This window comes from Labrus bergylta, chromosome 1 (genome assembly GCF_963930695.1).
Source record: "Labrus bergylta chromosome 1, fLabBer1.1, whole genome shotgun sequence".
NCBI lineage: Eukaryota > Metazoa > Chordata > Actinopteri > Labriformes > Labridae > Labrus > Labrus bergylta.
Window position 1 is genome coordinate 19,675,323 of NC_089195.1, and position 16,022 is coordinate 19,691,344.

Sequence of the window (16,022 nt, forward strand, 5' to 3'; positions counted from 1 at the left end):
AGATGAAAGAATGTGGAGAATAGATCTGAGCGAAGCATATAAAGGTCCAGTGTCTAAAGAGAGGAAAGCAATTACAAGTTGAAGCGCTTCATCTTGAGTCTTAGTGGTAATGTGTGTGTGTGTGTGTGTGTTCTTTACATCCACGCGAGTGCTTCAAGAGCCAGATGACCCTTTAAAAACACTGCAGAAAATGAGTTTCCGGTATTGCACAGGAGCAATGGACACCGCTCCTGTGACCGTTTGTGTTGAAAAAATATCTACTTTTTTTCCCCTTTTGTGTCTAGCCAGTACATACTCATTCAACAGTATCCTTCTAGTCCACAGTTTCAGCCACTACCACAGTGACCAAGGTCTACTTACTGTAATAAAGTATTAAATGGAAACCAAATCACGGTCTTCTCCAGCTCTAACCAAAGAATTTTCTCTAAATTTCTCACCTAACCAAAGCAGTGTCAGTGAGTTATTTTCGCAGCAGTGATTTGTCAGTTTTAAATTAATACACTGTCAACCGTCACAGAGGAGTGACCGATGACTCAGCTGACAATATGACTTTTTCTTTGTGACTGATGCTCTGCCATCTGCCCTAATTTAAAAAAAGCAACGTAATATTCTAATCAACTAAGAACTTTTCATCCTGCCGTCTTGATTTACATTCAAGATCAACTTGGCCTGTCAGCATCTTTACACATGTTCAGTGCATTTAACTGCCCCATGAGGCACAGCTTTTTTGAGGAGTCAGCACTTGTGACAATCTTCCTCTCATCTAATGGGGTTTGTACTTGGCCCCCTGTCGGTATGTATGTTGTATTCTTAGGGTGACTGCTTAAGTGCACTCCACTCAGGATAAAGGTTTTGGACTGTGAGGGAAAAAAGAGATTTGTTTATCGTGAAAAAATGATCAAACAGGTCCAAATAGTGTAATGTTGCAGAATTCAGGTTATCTTAACAAAAATAACATCTCAAAATCTTTTCTACATAAGATTAGAATGACTTCTTATAGTTACTCTGGGGTGTTGTAGACCAAATGCTTATATAACAATGTTTTAATGAGTGGGTCCCCAGTTTGGAAAACAACATTGGTGATGCATTACACATTCCTGCAAATGGCTTCACTCTGTTTATCTCAGATGCGCAAATGCTTTATGAAGGAAGAAAAAGTGTTCAGACCCATGTATTAGGCCTCAAGGGAAAAGACAGAGTCGTTAAGAGAAATTAAACATTTATTTAAAAGTTAAGTCCATAGGGTACTTTGAACAGGTGAAAATAAGAAAATAAAACGTAATAGAATAGACACAGATGTTCAACCTTGAGCAAAATTGCCTGACGAATAAAAAGCCTTAACCTCAACCTTCGCCAAAGTAGTTCCAGTTCCTGTTAGCTTCATTTTCTAAAAAATAAAAAATGAACAAGTTAAATCAGCATATCCAACGTGGGCTACATCTACTAATGAAATTGTCTTGCAATGTCCATTTCACAAGTTTGATGAGACAGACTGCTTTCAACCTCTCTATAACTCACTTGATAAGGGAATGAGAGTGACTCATAACTAAATTCAGATCCCATTAAGATTTAATCAAGCCTGAGGGAACAAAAGAAGATTAGATGAACGATCCAAGAAGTATGCAGACACTTTTTATCTGCGTATTTTAGGCCACCCACTATTTGTTATGTCCTTGTTAAATAGACAGCTTTTTTGAATCTTTGAACTGAAGCTCTTCAAAACCAGCCGTCCTGCAGGCTCTTTGAAACTTTGTGAAAATCCTCTGATGCTTCAGTCAAAGGGTCTCCAAATTGAAACTCTGCCTGTTATATAATAAACATATCCTCCTGGAAAAGAGAGAGAGAGTGAGGTAGATTAAATTAAAAACAAGAAAGAGATCAAAAAGACAGCCAAAAAATAATGGGATTGAGATTTATCTCAGGTACAATGCAATGCAAGAAAACGCTTCCACACTGTCTGATGCCTTCAGTGTTGCTCAGTGCGATTAGGAATCACAGAGGTCATTGTTGTTCGTCACCTCTTTCTTTCTCACATGCCTGAGGCTAGATTAGAATTTGTTATCTTTGTGTTCATGCATCTGTGTAAGTGTGATGTGTGTGTGTATGTGTTTTATTTCGTTAACCTTTAGAGCCATTTCTGCACCGTTTCAGATCTTTGCTGCTGGTTTTTACAGTCAGTGTCTCTGGTCTGACCAAACCCCTCCTTTCATAAAATATCAACTGATTTACCCTATTTTTCAGGTGACATTCATTGTACAGACAATGCCACATTGGCAATAATCTTTTTTTCAAAAGGTCAGCTCACCACAAATCACAAACATTTCCTTCGATCTTTACTGGGAATGACACATGTTATTTTGGTTTAATTAGCTTGTTTCCCCGATTGGAAAAACAACTGAGCCAATCAGAGCTTTGCAGGAGGTTCAAAGCTTGTTCAAAAAAGGGTAACTGGACCTGGTGAGAGGTCTTGAAGACGTCTCCCTTCTCCTTTAAAAAGGCTTCTTCAGTTCTAAACAAACTGGTGGAGAGAGCTAGAAATACAAGCCTCTGTGGATAATAATTAAGCTAAAAAAATGGATGTCCTCCAAGAGTCCAAAAGAGTGTGTGCGTCCACACTGAAGTTAAGTTGACGAACAGTTCTACAAGAACTTAGATTTAGGGAAGGGAGAGATTGCGGAGTTAGTTTTATTTTAATACAAAGAAGATAGCTTGTTTTGGCAAAAAAACAAACTAATTGTCAGTTCATTGTCAATAATCATTTTAGAATTTTCATAATGTATCGCTTGAAAGATATGAGTTAACAACATTTATCTAATAGCTGACATAATGAGCTCAGCTTTAAAAGATTTTTTTATTATTTTACCAGGCAGAATTGCTTGAGATCAAATGGCCTCTTTTTCGAGCGAGGCCTGGGCAAAATGGCAGCAGCAAAAAAGAAATATAAGACAAACCCAAAAAGAAAGCACAGACATGAGAAACAGAGACAAATACAGTCCAGAAGGTGAAGAACAAGAAGGAGGAGGAGAAGGAGGACAAGATCATGTTAAACAAAAACAAAGCACAACACCACAATACACACCAAAAAAAAAACTTATTGCAAATGAAGGTGATTTCTGATGCTGCAGATGCAAACCTAAAAACAAAGCCATTTGCTTGCAAGAGGTACAGAACAAGAAGTCAGCTCTGGAGTTAACATGAACTAAGACACTCGGGAAATAATTCACCAAAATTATGACCATGGTTAGAAATCATTAAGGTGACAATATAGGTTGTTTTTGTTTTCTGTTGAGGTTTAGGGTGAACTGACCTCTTTTTGGGCGTCTGCCTATATTTCAAATCAGACATTACAGACTTGTCATGAGCTAAAGAAAACCATTCACTGTATGCTGGCTGTTTGATTATCTGCATCATTTTCCATGAAGTTCTTTTTGGACTGAACGCATGAATGCTGTTTCTGTATCATTCTTTCACAGACTGCAGACGCTGATTGTGACATCATCCAGCACAGACGTGTCAGACACGCTTGGCACAAGCTTTATCCGTATGATACAACATCAATGTGCCAACATTACATTGCAACAAGAATTGACCTTTTAGTAAGTATCAAAAACAACCTTAAGCAACAGCAAAGCAGAAAGAAAGAAAGAAAGGCAAATAAGTCAGTAGACACACTTTAATGCTGTTTAATCCTGTTGTGTTATTGTTTTAAGCAGAAATTAGATCAAGCTGTGACGAGCAATTGAATCACTTATGATGTGCTTTGCATGTGATGGTGCACTGCTGCTACGCTATCCTTTTTACTGGTAAATGGCTTTCGAGCCTGGGGCTAAATAACACTCCAGCTCTTCCCCTGCAGAGTTTACTCCACCGCCGCTCCCTGCACCCACCTTCAAAACCTGATCTGATTGTTGCAAACGTCTGCCCTGGATTCCCTGTGCTTTCCTGGACACAAAGAGAAAACAACACAGGAACAGAAAGAGAGTGTAGACCAGGTCAGTTTAGCCTTAAGTCAAACAGTGGCTTTTCTGAGGGATTAACTCATACTGCCAACTACAAACTGTGAATCAGGAGTGTGTGTGTATGTGTGTGTGTGTGTGTGTGTGTGTGTGTGTGTGTGTGTGTGTGTGTGTGTGTGTGTATGTCTGTGACAAACAAGAAAAAAGTCATCCCTGCTGATATAAAGTATGAGTTAATCTGTAGCTTTCACAGGCTGGTCATGTCGATCGTTTCATCCTCCCTGTCTCCTACCAAAGAGTCGGTGTGTAATGTTTTGCTCTGATGCTGCAGGGTGTAACACAGAGCGTCTCTGCCCATGGTAATAATGTCTCTCTTATCGTTTGACGGACCATATATTATGTCCCCTGAATAACTCCTTAAAGGCAGAATGTCTATTTCCACACACTCCATTCTTAAAGGTAATGATCCTGCATTGTCATTCACTGAGTGTCTTCTCATGGGCAGGAATTCTGTTTTCTGCATGGAGTTCTGAAGTGTGTGCAGCTGGCAGGGGAACAAAGAGCTGTCGCACACACTGGGACTGGAGCGACACCAGTCTGAGATACTGTGGTCGGATCCCACTTGGCTGTCTGAACTGTCTCCGACCCTCTGCCCTAGCCCCTGGACTCTGGCCAGGTTCAACAACCTGGGGACAGTCACAATGGACGCAGACGCTGCCACAGCTGCAGCAATGTGGTGGCGTTCAGCATACGTCACTCTTGTGTCTGAAATCCGTGCGACAGAAGACGCCACTGTAACCGAGCTGGAGAAGGAGGAGGAGCCGAAGAGGGACGCAACTTTCTGGTAGTATCTCGTCCGTATCACCTTAGCTGAGCGGTACAGGTCCCCTATGAAACAGTAACAGATGGGGTTAAGGCTGGAGTTTGTCAGACCTAGCCACTGGGCAAACGGGCGTGTCTGCAGGAGCCAAGATGGTTGACTTTGATCATAGTCGATCCAAAGGTCAGCCAAGTAGAGGGGCAGCCATGACACTGCAAACAGCAGCACCAGACACACAACCATCTTAGCGATCTTCTGGCGCGTTTTGAGGCGGGACACATGCAGAGCTTGGCTGCGAGGATCCAGATCCGCAAAAGTAGATTTCTTTCCTCCCCAAAGCCGCCTGCCAGTTAGGAAACCTATGGTGAGGTTAAACGCCACAGGAAGGCAGTAGAGCATCACAAACAGCAGCACATTATATCTGTGGAAGAAAAGTGAATGACAACAAATTAAGATGCTCCCTTCTCGAAGTAAATGTATAACTTCAAGCTGGATCATAAAGGGTTTATATCAAAATATATGTATAATATAAACATGCGGTGATACACTTGGTGTAACAATTAAAGTGGAACCAACTCTCTGCATCCTCTTTATAAACTTTAGAAGTTTTGCATGAAGGATTTTTTTATTACATCATCATCCTCAGTGTTAAGTTATGGATTGCAGTCTCAGTATTGTTAATCTTCCATTCCATTGTTAATGGATTCCTTTCACACCTATTTTATTTGTTCTGTTTCCATCACAGGGATACAAAGCTCAGTACGACAAGGTCATCATTATCAGCCCCGTCAGAACTCCCAAAGAGAATTAGCTTTGACAGTTTCTCTCTAAAATCAACACTTTTTCGACCACTTTGCAGCATACAGTTACAAAACAGACAATGAAAGCATAATGAAATGCCAAAAAAGATAGAAGTAACCGACAGAGAGTACACAATAGAAGTTGTTTGGAGTGATTTCACAACTTGTGATAAAGTAACACAAAAACCTGCGAGGCACAAAAATAGAACAAAAGTCCATCACTAAACCTGTTTGAAGAATACTGCTGAATTTAAAATCCAAGCATCTCATGCACAGAATTCAAGACCTTGCAGGTTTAAATTGGAAGTGGGTCTTCTTATGTGGATCAAAAAGCCCCTGACACTTAAAAAATAAAGTTTTGGGGTGTAGACAGGCTCATGAAAACTTGCCTTGCCTAACGTTGCCTCATGCTACTTCATGTTGCTCATTAATAAACTACTGAAACTACAGATAACAACACAGCCTGCACTTAAGTTATGTACATGGAATCTGATTCATAGAAACATCACAAAGCATATTGTGCCAAAAGTTGCAACTAGCACAGTGAGAACTTGCTTTTCTTATGTCAGCCTGTGGGCTTTTTACTTTAAGGGAAAACAAGTCTAAATTGGTGGGCTGAACTGGGCTGAACAATGATTCAATTTTACATGCTCAGTTGACAATTAAGAGCCCATTGGACCAAAACATATTGTTAATCAAAAATGCACAAAAATAACTCAATCACTGTTAGTTTACTCACATATCTGTTAGCAGACTTTGTCTGACTGATATACCCCATCAAAAATGCATCAGTTTTGGCTAATCAGTAAGAAAAACATTTTTTTTTTTAATTCTTCCTGCAGAGCACCTCAACTACATTGTGTATTGTTGTCATATATGATTGCTACATTATAAAACCAGCTGGCGCTGTCTTAAAGCATACAAACATTAAAAACACTAGCTGTGTCTTAATTCGAGGGTAGCATCCTTTGGAAGACGTAGCCTACGTAGGAGCCACCCTTCATAGGCTGCATACACTGCTAAGGCCGAACTGAAATGAGACGGTCTGGTCCACGGAGGATTTCCCATTTTCGTCAACAGCTTTCCCTGACCTTACCCCCCCACCTCCCCCCCCCATTTCTAAGCACCACTGCCCATGACACCTAGCAACCTAAACACCTGCTGTACCAAAACTAATACCCTAATTATTATGGCCAAACACTGCATTGACAAATGTGAATTCATAAAGAACAGACCAATGTTTTTCATCTTCATGAGTGCGCTAACAAACTTCAAGAAACTATTTGTTCTTTCTTCTGTTGGAGTACCTACCCCTGTTTGAGGCGGTGCTGAGGCCACTCCTCCTGACACACCAAGATGGCAAATGTCCCAAAGCTGATCTCCCGTCGTCGATTCATAACCGTTATGGGAGCACATATGATAAAAGAAACCACCCAGACCACAGCCACGGTCGCCAAGATTCGATGGCGGGTGAACATGGATCGAGCTCTCAGTGGTGATCGAACACTGTAGTAGCGATTCACACTGATCACCGTCAGGGTTAAAACACTGGCTGAGACTGAAACAGCCTGTGTGAATGGCACAGCTCGACACAGAAGGTCCCCGTACACCCAGGCGGTGTAGATCTGGTTTCCCAGGGTGATAGGCATGCACACACACACCACAGCCAGGTCACACAACGCGAGGTTCACAAGGAGATTACGGGTCGCACTGACACCGGCTAGCCGCCGGCTGCGTCTGTTGGTGAGGACGCGCAGTGACATTAAATTCCCGACAAATCCCAAAAAAAAAGAAAGACAGTACATGATTGTGAGAGCGATGGTACTGGGCTCGTGAAGGGTCCAGAGCAGCATTTTCTCCAGGTTGGCTAAGTCATTGGGAGAAAAGCTAGATAGGGAGAAAGGGAAGGATGAAGCAGAGGGTTGGTAAACAAAAGTGGATATTTGCTGAAATGATAGGGTTGAGGTGGAGAATAAAGGGGAGGAGATAAGGGAGGAGGGAGGGAGGAGGGAGGAGGGCAGCAGAGAGGGCAGGGGTTGGTGGATGGAGGTAGTTGGTGAGCTGAAAGTGGAGGACGGCACAACAGTGCTGTTGACGTTGTTTGTGTTGTTGAAGTTTTCCTGAGAGCTGTCGTACTGCAGAAAGGGAGAGAAGCTGGGTTGGACTGGGCTCCAGCTAGACTGCTGGTCCTGGGACAGATCCATGCTGCACTCCCAACAAAACCAGGAGGGGCAGCAGAGACGTATCAAAAGCTTAATGTTCCTTGGAAAAGCTTTGCATCCCGCATTCAGGGTCAAAAAGGTGGGTCACCGTATATGTAATCCAGGAAGTTTTCCCCTCTTAAATCAGTTTCTGTCTCCAAAGTCCTATGTCGGTCCTCTGTCATGACCCTAAGAGCGGATCATGGTTTGAAGTTGTCAAAAATGTTAGAGAGTAGAAGATCTGCATAAAATAATCCTAAAACATCCTTAGTCCTGAATAAAATCCATTTATAGACACTACTTAGTAAAATGCAGACCATCAAAATCAGAATCAAAGCAGGTAAAACATCACATCCTCTTGTGGAAGTGAATAAAAATTTGGGGAAGCCAGTCATGTTCTCCCATCTTTTACTAGATCTTATGAATCTTATGAATCAGCTTGCTGTTCATCACTGGTCCAAGTGTAGTCTTTATGAAATGTGTGTACATTTTGTCCTCCAGGGAGTGGCGGTCTGAACCTGATAATCCTCCACCAGCTGTTAATAGACTTTCTCACCTTCAAGGAAAGTCAACGTCACGCAGACCTTCCTCCTCCTCGCTCTCACTCTTACTTCCCCTCACACCATTAGACTTTAATGTGACTGCAATCAGATCTGTTTGGATTGGAACATTGCCGATATCAGAGGCTGTGTCCATCTGCAGCAGACAAATCAAAGCCATTCAGGAAAAGAAAAACACTGAAAAGCTTAAAACCTCTTTTTCTGGGTTTTTTTTTTTTTTTTTTTAGATCAAAGCTTATCCCACTTATTTTTTTTACAGTCTATGATGGGAACATGTAGTGCAGAACAAAGTCAAGACATATCAGTTATTATTCAGTGTTTTTTTAAAGAATAAAGCCAGTGCAAAGAAGAATGTAGCTTCATATTAATTATTCATATAGGCTTATGATGTGCAGATATGTCACTCTGGATTTAGTAATGGGCATATTTTGCTCTTTATGAACAAAAGGTCTGTCATCATCAGTAACCTAGTTAACATTTAAAAATAAAACTGTGAAAGCCAAACCACAGACAACAAAATACAAATGTGTCTTAAATAGGTCTATAGCCTAAAGAGCAAAAACAATTAGGCTATCTGTTTAAATAAAATAAATAGAGCCTAATTATAAGGATCCTACCTTCAAATAAAAGTCAAACGGCCACGGTTCAGTCATTGTTTGTTGACCGTGTGCAGATCCTTTTTGATGCTGAAAGCCTGAAGATGCTGAGGAGGCAATCAGGTGCTGACTGAGGAGCTGCGCTAAAAAAAGAAAAAAAGAAAAAGAAGAAAAGAAATGAAAAGAACGGACGGACCGACGGAGACAGTAAAGTTACTCCGGAATCGTTTACTGCCGCTTTATAATCCGTCTATGAGTGTTTAAAGCTGCGGAGGGATTTGTTGTTGGCAGAGCTCTCTGTGTTTCCGTCGGCTTTCCTTTGCCATAAAACGGACTCTGCGCTCGTGCCGGCGGGAGCACCGATCCCGCGTGCGCCACTGCAGGACTGAATATTGGAAGAGCAGAGGAGAAATAAAAAAAAAGTACGGGAGGGAGCAACTGCTACGGTGCACACACACACACACCCACGCACGCACGCACGCACACACACACACACACACACACACACACGCGCGCGCGGCGCTTAACCTCATTGCACCTATGACAACTCTGAAACCATGCAATCAATCAAAAAGTGCCAACTCGCTCCTCTGCTGCAGGGTGCCTCCTCAGCTTGGGGCTCAATTACAACCCGAAAAAATGTGTTTTGGTTCCCTCTTCAAAAATGGATCACTAAACCTGTGCTGCTCTCATTGATTTTAAGAGCCAAAACAGCATGACCTGTAGATTGTCAATTTGCCATTACTCTGGCAACAACAACTAGTTACAGAGAAGGAGCTAGAAGAAGTAAATATTCAGGCCTTTTTTTCCCAAACTTATGCATGTTCCCCTGGAAACTTTATCCCTATAAGACAATTTCATTCACTATTTTTAAGCTATTCAAAATGCAAACAAAGATTTAAAACACCACAAAATATGTAAATCATTTGGGAAAAATGAAAAAACAATTCCTTTAGAGTCAGTAGCAATGTTCGTTGCAGCTTGTAAGCACAACATTCAAACTTTGTTCCTCCTCCTGGGATCCTCACCACCAGAAGCGCACACCCACTGCAGGGTACGCTTGTATTATACAGTATATATATTGAAATGTAAAGCATATACGTATATGTTCAATTTATATCGCCAGTCAATGGAGGCCCAGGGTGCAAATTGTAGCGCCCAAGACTGGAAGAAGACAACGTATCAGTAACATGAGACATAGAAAGTTTGAAATATATATATATTTTTTGCAGATCATACAATTTAATCAATAACTTTATATTTTTTTACTTTCCCCTTTTACTATTGTACACATATGTAGAGCCTTTATTTAAGATTCATTTTTCAAATGTATTCAGTGAAGGTCTGTCTTTCTCCTTGTGGGGAGTGGGTGAGCAACGGCCACTATTGACCAGCCGCCACTATACTACATTTGTTGTAACGGAAAAGCCGATAATTAAGCAAGCTAGCAGAAGCTAATCCCCGGTGATTGGCACCTGCCTGTACAACAGAAAGCAGGCCAACTTCGCATCGCCGGGTGAAAGCCAATACCCTTCATTTTGGAACAAGCTTTATTGGTGTGACGTTTTGCCACACTTTGATTGTATTTTCTTTTGTATGCCCCTACATCTGGGTTTGCAGTAGTCCACATCCACAATATGTTCTGGTTTGAATGGCATCCAAAAACTAAATTGTATCCACTCCCAAACTCACTTGCATGCATTTACTGGAAACATCATTTCCCGAATCAACCAAAACATTTCGTATCTACCAAAACATCAAAATACAGGCAGAGGAAAGGGTCTTTGCAGACACATTCATGTTTGGAGGCCCTTAAATCCAATCCAGCTTTATTTAGAAAACACATCTAGAATAAAAGGTAGTGTTCACCAAAGTGCTTTACAGTCCACAAAAAATAGTAGTTGTAATAAATAACAAATAATGATATTATAAAAAAAAGAGATAAAATAGTAAAAGAACAAGGGCAAGGACAGACGATTAAACAGCCCTCGGACAGAGTTAAAGCCCAGGCATAAAAATTTGTGTCAAGACAAGATTTAAAAACAGGCATTGTGGGAGCCAACATGACCTGGGGGTGCTGCTCGTTCCAGAGTTTTGGAGCAATAGCTGAAAAGGTTTTTTGTTCTCTGGTCCTCCGCCTAGGTTTTGGAGTGATTAAAAGTAATTGGTCAGCAGATCTGAGTGGTTTTGACGGGGTGCAGAACAGCAAAAGTTCTGAGATATATTGTGGCGCTGAGCCATAAAGCAACTTAAAAACAAATAGTAACATTTTAAAAGGAATCCTGAAACGAATAGGGAGCCAGTGGAGGGATGCCAGGATGGGGGAGAAGTCCTCTGACTTTCTTGTATCTGTTAAAAGAAGAGCAGCAGCATTTTGGACCAACTAGGCGAGACAGAGATGCCTGGCAAACGTCAACATCAAGTGTATTATAGTAGTAGAGGTTGTAATAAAAGCATGAATTAGACATTCAATTTGCTTTTTATAACTGATGATTGAGCAGCATTACTTTAGTGTAAAGTAGAGCTGAGCGTGTTACGCAGACATAAAAAAAAATTCAACTTGGGCGCATCAACCCCGTGACAACCCCCTCAGCGCATCAAATAGGAGGGATGAACAGATCACACCAAACAGTGTCCTATCCTGAGCTCTAATTTAAAGACCTGCCAGGACATCGGCAAGAGAGCTCTTGTTTGAAAAGAAATGTCAAATAGTTTGGGGCGTATAGGTGTGTTTTAAACAGCAGCTGAAATGTATGTCGTGCTTGTGAAGGTGCCTTTAGCTGTAGCTCCTAGACAAGTCTATAAACTCAAATTCTGTCGTGCCCTGACAATTTCATGAACCTGCACTCTCTTCTTCTTTGCTGCTCGTCGGGCTTTAGTGGGGCGATACATACATACTGTGCATCCAAAAAAGTAGCTATTTGCTTGACTATCATTTATGGGTTTTCTTTAGGAAAAAGCTGCAGACACTGTCTTAGTTATTTTCAAACTCTCTTTAGCATTCTAAACCATGAAACATTATGTAGAAGGTTTTTTTTTTTTTTACTTCCGCCTCCTTTAAACAAGCAGAAACTGGCTGATGTTTCTTTTTAAAAGAAATAACACAGGTAGGGTAGGAATGTTTGGTACTATTCATTTTAAAAATGACATGAAAAGTATGGTAAGTGTGGTTGGATGTGTGTGTGTGTGTGTGTGTGTGTGTGTGTGTGTGTGTGTGTGTGTGTGTGTGTGTGTGTCTAATGTCACTAATAACCTTTAATGGAGCAGCTATGCACATTCAGAAGAAGAATTCATTTTCATGCTTTTAACAAAGTGTTTGTCTTCATGAAATTGGGTAAAATAATCGAATAAGGCAGCAGTATTGATACACCACACCCTCTCTCTGTTGATATTGATACGTGTGGAGCTCAGAGGTCTCTCTTGATGACTGCAGGAATGGATCCACAGTCCTCTGAACATAAGTTTCCTCCTGACAAACCTGACTCTGGATCATATGGAGAAAAATGCATTTCCACTCTATGAACTTGGAGGTTAAATTAAAATGGCATGGACCTGAATCAGTGGTGTCTCGGGCCAGCATTAGTAAATTAATAATTCCCTGTCATAAAGAATTGTGATCAAATCAACTTAGTTACAATTTATGCATACCCTGCTGTCATTGTCACCACAGTGGACTAATGTGTTTTCTCTGAGGTTGACAGGTTGTGTTTCCATCAATAAACAGTGAATTTATTTCCTATGGGGAAATAACCAGTTCTGACGTTTAAAAAAAAAAGGAGAACCTTTTTTTGTTATTGCTGAGCAACAAATGAACTAGAACTTATGAACTAGACTGAAAGTCATACTTGTGTTTCTATAATGATCTACAAAAGCAAACAAGACAGTTGGCAATGAAAATGAACTATTTCTCTCTTGTTATTTAAATCTGGTTACCTCTTTGAGGGAATGTGAAAGACGGAAAGATTTACAGCACACTTATATTTTCCGAAGCGAATATTCACGATTAGTGATACATTGAACTCACGAAAGAATGCAGGATGTGGTTTACTTAAACACAGAGCGTGAGAATAAGACATACACTTCTGTCCACAGGGGGGCGCTCAAATCGACTCACAGACAGTTCCAACATACTGGTTATTTGTAACCACTTTTCTTGTCTGTTAGATGAAAAAGACAATTACCATAAAAATGACTGCCACTGGTCTAAAACCAGATGGAGAGGTCTTATTATGTGTATTATATGTCATTTGAACTTCCTAGTGTGAATAAAAACAAAAACTGGTCTCATTGTCTGTATATAGCAATGGCCCAGGGTTAAGCTACAAAATTAGATACCAACTATCATAAAAGACATCCTCTGCAATATTGATTGCTTGAGCAAAGTTGGTGCTGAAGTTATGAGTCACTTCACAACATTTATTATTTAGTTTCATTTTTAGCACTAAATCATTTATGGTTTTTTTTACACAAATCCCCCTGAATCTCTGATCTGCATATAAACAGACTGGCTCACATAACATTCATTAATTACACCCTTTGATTGGCTTTGTACATGGTTCAAATTGTTTTGTTAACAACAAAAATGTCCACTTTGAATAATGTTCTGCATAATTTACTTTTTCAACAATGTTTTTGATATTAAATTAAAAGTGTTCCAGTTTAGAACAAACTTCTTCACACGCAGAGAGGATGGTATTTGGCCTCGTTGTAGCTCCTCTGATGATGAGTATACATTGTTTGAAAACTTGTTTCAGCCTGAAAAGGGCGGAAAAAAAACATTAGTGCAGCAGCCTTCACTCACTCATCTCATTGTCAGAAGTTTTGCTCCAGTTTGTCATGACACCCACTCAAGACAATTTCAATCTGAATTCACCTGAACAAGATCATATTCCCTTGTTTGTGTTAATCATTTTATATCAAAGGACTCTTCAATTGTATTGAAAGTTTCAATTTGAAACTTTTATTGCGTTGCCATGACTCATTGACCTTCATGATCTATCTTCAACCTCTAATGCTGCAATTCCATACATATCAGTTATCTTTTCCAGTCATAATCACTACAACAATAATCAAAATATGTAATGTTTTAAGGCTTTATAAGAAACAAGTTGAATCCTTCATTGTTTCAAAACGATAACATCCAGGGGGAGTGAGCTCTTTTCATATTACAACCATTTTCTCAGTAAGCTCACTTATTGTTGTACAATTTAGGATTCAAATAAAATGAACACAATTCAATAATGAAAAATGTCACATTTAATTAATCAACACTGAGTGTTTTTTTAAGGAGACAGAGTTTTATTATTCATGAGTCAAATAGCCGCAGGCAGTGTAGCTCTTTTAAACTACTTTGATTTAAACAGTGTTGTTTGTGCCTCTTCTCTGAGGGCATGTTCTCAAAGAGGTGAGCTGCTGGGGGATAATCATGTGCAGAGCTGTTGGGTGAAACTAAAATGTGTAAAATTGAAGATAGACGGGAGGGGGAAGATGTTACCAGAAAATGAAGAAGGTCAAATTTAAGAAGTTTCAATCTTAGTTGAGGACAGAAAGTGACTTCAGTTATTATGCATACTCAATGTTTCATTCATTCTTCAGGCGTTAGATTCCAGTTGAGATAATGTTAGCTAATGTGCGCCCAATATAAATATGCAAGTTAATGCAAATTTGGCTAGGACTGTGTAACTGAGCTGAGTTGAAAACATTTCAACAAAGTGAGAAATTCCCTTTTCAGGCTTGATGAATCTTAAACAGATAAAAACCGGAGTTCATGATGAGATGTATAAACCCCCAAAGGCATGCACTAACCACACACACTAACAAGTTAGCCTTTAGCTAATGTCTGTATAGTTGTTGCTTTGGCTGTTAGAAGTAAAAAACAAAAAATACAAGCTGCTAAATCAGTCTGGTTCTGCTCAGTCTCACCGTTTGGTTTGACTGATTTTCAAGGTTAGATGTTACTTTGACTTCTTTATTTTATTGTCGACAACCTCTTGGCTGTATTTTGGTGTAGGAAGAAAATAAATAGCAAATCATGAAATCACTGCTCCAGGCTCTAACCCCTTAACAAACAGAAACTACACCTACCTAAGACCAAATGTGAAAAGGTTTTTGCTGTTTATGAAACAGTCTCAATTTAAAACTGGTGTATCTATGGGAACTACAGCAGTAAACTAGATCATAGGGGAGAAAATTAAATATTTATTTTTATTCCTTTTGAATTTAGATAAAGCAGATGAACATATGGCGAGAACTAAAAATGACAAGTGGAAAATGTGAAAATTGAAGTCTACCTTACTATATTTAAGTCATATACCAATATTATCTAGTTCCAGGCATTTGTTTTAAGAGATTACATCACAAGGGAATATGTCATGTTTCCTCAAAGGATCCGTGTTTGGTCTCATAATGGAGCTTAACATTCTCGCTTTTGACAACCAATGCCACAGTTTCACTAAACATGAGACACAAAGGTTTCCAGAAGAATGAACATCCCATCCATTCATCTTTACATGTTCTGTTTTCTGTATTAACTTTTCTTCTTTCAACCAAGCCATGTCATGTCTTCACCCCTCTCTAGACTCTATGCTTGTTGTAAAATGTTGTATTAACTGTAATATCTGGGCCAGCAGTATGAAGACACAACTGCGGAGAGAGAAGAAAAAAACAATGCTCCGTGAAGATTATTACATTTTTAGTTCATTCATTTATCAGAAATTGGTCACGGGTCTGGATTAAACCTTCACTCGGCCTCTGGTCCAACATTTAGTAATGCCTGATCTAACCTCTCCGCCGGCACATTTATACCAAGTTTCATGTCTGTAAAACTGTTTTGAGCCCCTTGAGAAATATTTCCTGTTTCTTGGCAAAAAAAATTTGATATGGACACAGCGTAGTTCTTATGTACCTGGGATGGCGAGGGGATGAGAGGAGTAACAAAAAGTTGGTACAACTCCAAACAAGCTTCTGTCAAACAAATACTAACAAAAAGAGAAGCCAATTTTCACAAGTAAATCTATAAACACAACTAAAAATTACAATATAGAAACACTGAGGCCTTGAAGTAAACACACTTGTTCCACTGAAGAAGTT

General features: G+C 39.9%; 1 protein-coding gene across 2 annotated transcripts; it reads right to left on the bottom strand.

Annotated features, from left to right (window-relative positions):
- Positions 1 to 1,207: 1,207 nt before the first annotated feature.
- On the bottom strand, positions 1,208 to 9,344 carry LOC109991640 (neuropeptide Y receptor type 2-like). Of its 2 annotated transcripts, XR_010666533.1 has the most exons (4): positions 8,955 to 9,344; positions 6,888 to 8,473; positions 3,888 to 5,197; positions 1,208 to 1,827 (listed from the first exon to the last, which is right to left on the bottom strand). XR_010666533.1 is itself a non-coding variant. In XM_020643985.3 (3 exons), exons 2-3 carry the CDS (start codon positions 7,778 to 7,780, stop codon positions 4,204 to 4,206), a joined length of 1,887 nt encoding a protein of 628 aa, XP_020499641.3. In that variant the 5' UTR covers positions 7,781 to 8,473; positions 8,955 to 9,344; the 3' UTR covers positions 1,208 to 4,203. The 2 variants fall into 2 exon arrangements, 1 of the variants encoding a protein (XP_020499641.3); XM_020643985.3 differs by having other exon boundaries at positions 1,208 to 5,197.
- Between the last annotated feature and the right edge of the window lie 6,678 nt (positions 9,345 to 16,022).